This window comes from Lampetra planeri, chromosome 34 (genome assembly GCF_965212315.1).
Source record: "Lampetra planeri chromosome 34, kcLamPlan1.2.h2, whole genome shotgun sequence".
Lineage (NCBI taxonomy): Eukaryota > Metazoa > Chordata > Hyperoartia > Petromyzontiformes > Petromyzontidae > Lampetra > Lampetra planeri.
Window position 1 is genome coordinate 2,907,129 of NC_136140.1, and position 6,000 is coordinate 2,913,128.

The 6,000-nt window shown below is 47.2% G+C and overlaps 1 protein-coding gene across 2 annotated transcripts in view; it reads left to right on the forward strand.

Moving 5' to 3' along the window:
• Positions 1–5,017, forward strand: part of PUS7L (pseudouridine synthase 7 like) — a 32,966-nt gene extending 27,949 nt beyond the window's left edge. For both annotated transcript variants that reach the window (XM_078610495.1, XM_078610497.1), the window contains exons 9-10: positions 1,696–1,749; positions 3,367–5,017. In XM_078610495.1, the coding sequence (XP_078466621.1) occupies positions 1,696–1,749; positions 3,367–3,987 (675 nt within the window). In that variant the 3' untranslated portion in view covers positions 3,988–5,017. The remainder of the gene's footprint in view (positions 1–1,695; positions 1,750–3,366) is intronic.
• The last annotated feature ends 983 nt before the right edge of the window (positions 5,018–6,000 follow it).

Here is a 6,000-nt window from a genome sequence, read left to right on the forward strand (position 1 = left end):
CTCCGCGTCCCATGCCAGCATAGCGGCGCATCCTCTTCAATTCGACTCTCCTATATCTCCAGCTCTCCTGTTAAATACATAACCTTAGCTTTTAAACGCCTGCACGTTCCCACTGATTGTGCACTTCTGATCGGGGGAACACACGAAACATTTCTCTTGGCCTCTTACTTTATTCATGGATTAATTTTTGTCTTTTTTTCACAATTGTATCCCTATCGCGCTGTCCGCATCATGTCATGAGGTTAAAATAAATCGACTCGGATCTCTCACAGGGCGACGCGAACCGATTGCGTTTAAGAACATCCCACTGCAGGAGATATTACAGCGCTGGCTCTAAGAACGCCGTCCATCATAATTATTGTGTGGTACAACCCCACAACATGGAGAACAAAACCCGACCATGCCGCTTGTTACCAGAGCGCACGGCCTGTGCCATTTTCCACTCCTGCATTGTCTCCGTCGTCAACTTGTAACTGCTGTAACAAGATGCGATTATAATAATTCGCCTCTCGCACCAATTCAGTCTCGAGGCGCATGTCCATCCTATGCAAAAACAACTTGTCAAATGAGGGCTTCGCTTCAGTAAGATGAAATGCGGTGTTGTGCCGTGTCAGCAAGAGGGGAGATATTCCAGCCTGGCAAGGAGCGGCAATAAAACGCACGCAGCGAAATCCTCAATTGTTTACGAGAATGACGCGCAGGCTGAGAAATAAAAGAGCTGTGGCTGAGAGTAGGGGGTGAGAATAAGAGATGAGATTTGCCGATAGGAAACCCGGGGTAGACAATTAGTTGTAGTGCCAAGACTGGCGTGGTGGTGCGTGGTGTGTCGACGGAAGGAAGGCGCACACACATGAGGATGTTTATGCTCCATGCCATCCTGCCAGAGCGTGCACACGTGGTGTGGCACTGTAAACAAACGGAGCAATCACATATTTACTTGTAAAACCACCCAGGCATGGGAATCTTTATTTCCACAAGAGCCAGATGGTTTGCCGCAAATGCCATGGTTGTGCTGTTGAAGTTGTGATAAAAGACGTATTAATCCAACAGAACTTAGTGGGGCCAAACTGATGTAACATAACCCTTTGGAAGCGCAGGAGCGAATTTTTTGGGTGACTTTGTGTGTTTCGTGTAGTCGGAGTAAAATAATAAACCGGCCCCCATCTCTGCTTGGGTAGTGGTTAATGAAGGCAGTGGTGTGGCAATGAAATGGCTCACATCACAGCGGCCAAGTTTGCACTGCAGATGTTGTATTAGTATTAAAGTGTGTATTCACACCTTAAAGGGATATTTTTTTTTATACCAATTTGTAACGGGTATCGTATATGAATGAGTTTTTAATGTAAAAACATCAGAATTTTTGATTTGTATGGACAATTTTGTATTTTTATTTTATTCTTTTAAGTGCAAAATGTCCACGCTGAACATAGTGACATCACTATTGGCACACAAAAATGGCGAAAGTGATGATGACGTGTCAGTGACGTTACTTTTGGACAAATGAAAAACCAAATTATTCTGATGACAACTTTAATCTCGAGGCATGATTTGTGGATTTTACGAATCGATGCAAAAAACATCGGCAAATCCTTTGCATAAAGCAGAAACATTTGAATTGTTTTTTTGCTACCATTTGTGGGTACTGTAGGTGTGTGTGTGTAATAACTTTTTTGTAAACCGTGTTGTGTTTCACAGGTGCATGTTGTGACTGAGGAAGAGGAAGCTAATGAGGTTTACACAATAGACCAGGTATGTATTGTCCATTGCGCAGACTCGCTGTTTATGGAGCAGTTAATGCATTTATTTTGTCATGGAACTTCCGTTAATTTTTCGATGCTCAGGCAATTAGCCAAATGTAACATTGGAAGTTCGTTTGCATAACTTGTTAACGACTGAGCCTCACATGTATAATTCGACTTGTGTACCATGTAGGTAAGAATATATGGTAATTGGTGAATCGAGAGTTATATTTTAACGTGCTATAGTCAACCCATCTATAAAGATACAAATCAAAATACGTTTTAGTCTCATCAGCCTATTGGTTTCCCAAACTAATATTGTACAACGGCAATTGTTTACGTGAGCAAACTCTGGACAGTCTTAATACTCTTGGATGTCATGAGCAGTCATTTAAAGGAGTGCTTGTCCCACCGGCATCTGGTAATCTAGAAGCATTTGTTTAATACGCCTGACTCTGGCTGATGAGACTCAGAAAGTCGAAACCGGGGAACACTTTGCCTGCTTAATGAATGTATGCTTGATGAACATTTGTCTTGGAAGCCAATAGGCAGATGAATGAAACGCGCACTTTATTTCTATGTGGAGACACGAGTTCAGCTTGTAGACATTTTAATATTTCGATGCAAACATTGCACGGACGTGCATTCGAGCGTATCACTGCCAGGTGTAGTGCTGCACAGCTAGCGTCCGGCAATGCTCACAACGCAGTTTTGTTGTTTAGGATGCGCTGCCTTGTTGAGACAGCACAGAAAGTAGGCGTTTGACCCAGCCATGCAGGTGTTTCTTGTTTGCATGCTTAAAATTGCCTGGCAGAATAAAGGAATTGACCAAACATTGGAAGCAGATGTCTTGAATTTCGATTTAAAGCTTTCGTGACTGCAGGGATTCATCTTCTTTGTTCTTTCGGTTAAAGTCACGTAGAAGGGAAATAATAAAATAATAATAATAATAATAAAACATAATAAAATAATTCTCACGACGTTTCGCAAGAAGCTGTCTTTCCGACAGATGTCTTGACATTCAATTGCAGATTTTTTTTCGGTTTTAATGTACAATAAACGTTGTTATCTACGGGTGAATTATATGCAGTGGCGGATGAACCGTGCTTGCGAAATAAGTAATGAAGATGCGATATTCCACGCTAATGAGTGCCTATTACGTGTACTGCTTCTGTAATTAGCTATGCCGAGCTCGTGACTCACATATTAGTCAGATAAACAATAAACACAGACAACACATTCTACTTATTCATCCCCATTCTGCTTGGGTAAACAAATCGTCTATTTGAGCTGTGTTTTGTTTTATCTGTGTTTTTGTTTTATCTGAGACGCTAACCCCTCTTTCCCAGTTACCCTGAATAATTGAACACTGGCTCTGGCATTAGATTACCAATCTTTTGAAACATTGTGCACGAGAGGGATTCTCAAATATAGTTGAAGCCGTTAAATGTCACTTGAAATCATATGCAGCACAACAGTTGGCAGCTTGCACCGCGTGCAATCTCCACGCTAACCCACGCATTGCCTTGCGGTAATCACATTTTGAAAGGCAGCGGTAATCGCCGCGTGGATGTGCACGTCTCCAATCGGCCGCGCGAACAAATCCGTGGCGCTGCCAACCCGCCAGGTGGTGCTGCCCATGCCGGGCAGCAGTGTGCGGTACCCGGACAACGAGGCGGGCGAGGCCTACCGGGCCACGCTGCGGCGGGACGGCCTGGCGGACTCCGCCTTCCGCGTCGCCGAGCTGCGCGTCAGCCTCCCCGGCGCCTACCGCCGGCTCCTGGCTCGCCCCTCCAACGTCTCTCTCGCCTGGACGGAGCGGGGCCTGCCCGGCGCCGCGCTCCGCATCGGCCGCGCCGGTGCCGCCGACCCGGCGGAGAACGCGGAGGGTGGGAGTCTCCCGGGTGCCGCCGGTCGCGCGAGTTGCCTCTCTTCGTCGAGAGCGGCCCACGGCCTCGGCCTCGAGGCCACGGAATCCGCCCGCCCGTCATCTGGCGACGGTGCCGCAGGCGACCTCAAATCGGAGAGTCGGGCGTCGCGAAGCTGTTCGCCGGCTCCTGGAGGAGGCGCCGACGCTAAATTTGACGCGGAGGAGGCGTCCGCGGGCAATGGCGTCCCTGAGACTTTGGGCTCAGAGGAGGCTTTTGCTGTTGGCTCCTCTTCCTCCCTGGTCATCACCCTTGATCTGCCCTCGTCGTGCTATGCCACCGTGTGCCTCGGGGAGATGATGAAGCGTGAGGTGTGTTGACTGAGCCGGATTGGACTTCGCCCAGATTGTGCGAATTGCGCAAGGCTTGCAGCGGTCGATTTGTGAACCCCTTTATACGAAATAACCGTCATCGCCATCATCGCCGTCATCGCTTATTGCAATACGTCTTAAGGTGCCGTGCTGCCTTTTAAGGGGGCACCCCAAGTAGCAGCTGTCCCTCTGCGGCACAAGATCAATGCAGCACCTGCCTGCAATGCGCCCCCGTTACTCTGCCAGTAGGGGGTTGCTCTGCCAGTAGGGGGTTGCTCTGCGGCTTTTCCCAATTGAGTAGCTTGTGGGGCAATTTACCAAATTTCTGTAAATTAATCCCAAACTACAACGTGGCGCTGAAACACATGGCCTCATCTTTCCTGAATAACATCGTGGGGTCTTTAACGTCCACTGCGAAGGCGAACAACGCAGCAGTATTTACGGTTTGTATTAACCGGGGCTGCCATGGGCTCGAACCACGAGCTACTTTTAGACCATGTCACTGTCTCCCGTAGAAGTCCGGTTCGCAAATTCTCTCATCGGTGACGGATGGTCTGCGCTGTCCAGAGGCAGCTGTGCCGGACGATCGGACAAGTCAAATGATGTGAATGCTTCAAAATGCTTCCTCGTGAGATTATCCTTAATTGTTTTATCAGCAAACGCACAATATGTTCATCCGCGTGATATTTGAATGTGCTACCTGATAAAAACACATCGGTTCAAGAAATCATTGCTGTGTGTTGTGTGTGCGTGTTGTGTGTGACAACTTGTGTTGTTGACATTGTCTGAATATTGACGTGGTTTGAGGTTCATAATGAGGTTCATCTCATTATGAAAGGGTGAAATGTTGTTTTGAAAGCCATTGGTGTAAGCGATGGAAAGATTAAAAACTCAAGTGTTAGAGTAAGTGACCTTGTGAGTATTGGTAGCGTTAAAAGAGTGCTAACGTTGGAATTTTATTTTGTCTCAGCGGGGATTCTGTAAAATGAAAACATACACAACGTTAAAATAAAGAAACACTTTGGGTACAAAGATTTAACTAAGGCCTTTGATCTTAAATATAATTGTTCCTTTGTGTTTATTGGTTATTTTTACTCGTTATCTGAAACATTTCCCATCATTTTACTTTCTCAGTCGACGAGAGGCACGCAAATGACACTAACGCAAAGCTCGACATCGCTTACACTCCCGCGCGACTCGCGCACGACAGACCGTAGTTCACGAGTACCGCGCGTCGGCGATTAGCGGCGCACAGGCAGGGACCACGGATCGTCGGAGGCACTTGCACGCGGTCTTGGCGCAACGTTCACGCGTCGTCAAAGGCATTTGACGTCGATCCCTTCGCGCGTGTTGAGCACCTCCAGTCCCGCTCTCAAAACCGTTACACGATTGGGGCATGATTCAAAACGAGTTCGCAGGTGTCGGACCAAATGTGCGAGGTTGTTCGGCGGCGGGGGGGGGGGGGGGGGACCGCTCCCGCGACGGATTAGTTCAGGAATGGGGGCCGGATGGAGCAGACACAATAGTCGCGCAGGAGTCGGGCTGGCAAAGTTTGCCAGAGCCATAATATTTGTGATTGTGGTGAGGCGGTCACCTGGCCCGATGGACATCTGCTTCGGCTGTTCAGAAATGTTTAGATTGTTTTCTTCCGTTCGTACGGTCTTGCAATTGTGATGTCTCTTGCGTGATGTCGTGAGATGAAGATGTTTCTGCTCAGAGCTTTCGCTCTGTGGCGGAGAGAAAGGCCTCGGAAGACGATGCCACACAACTACTTTTGAAATCGCTTCAAGAGACGTTTATCCACGCAATGAGTTCTCCACATCAATACAATTAATGTATTTCTGTTAATTGTCTGTGTGGCACAAGTATGTTACTTGTAATAGAAATTTGTTCATTAATACTTTTCGATACCCGACACCCTACTTTTAGTTAACACCCGATGGTGTAAAGCGCAGTCTCAACCCTTAATGTATCCACTCTATCTCTTGAGCATCTCCTTTTATGTGCTGTGGAGAACGGCCA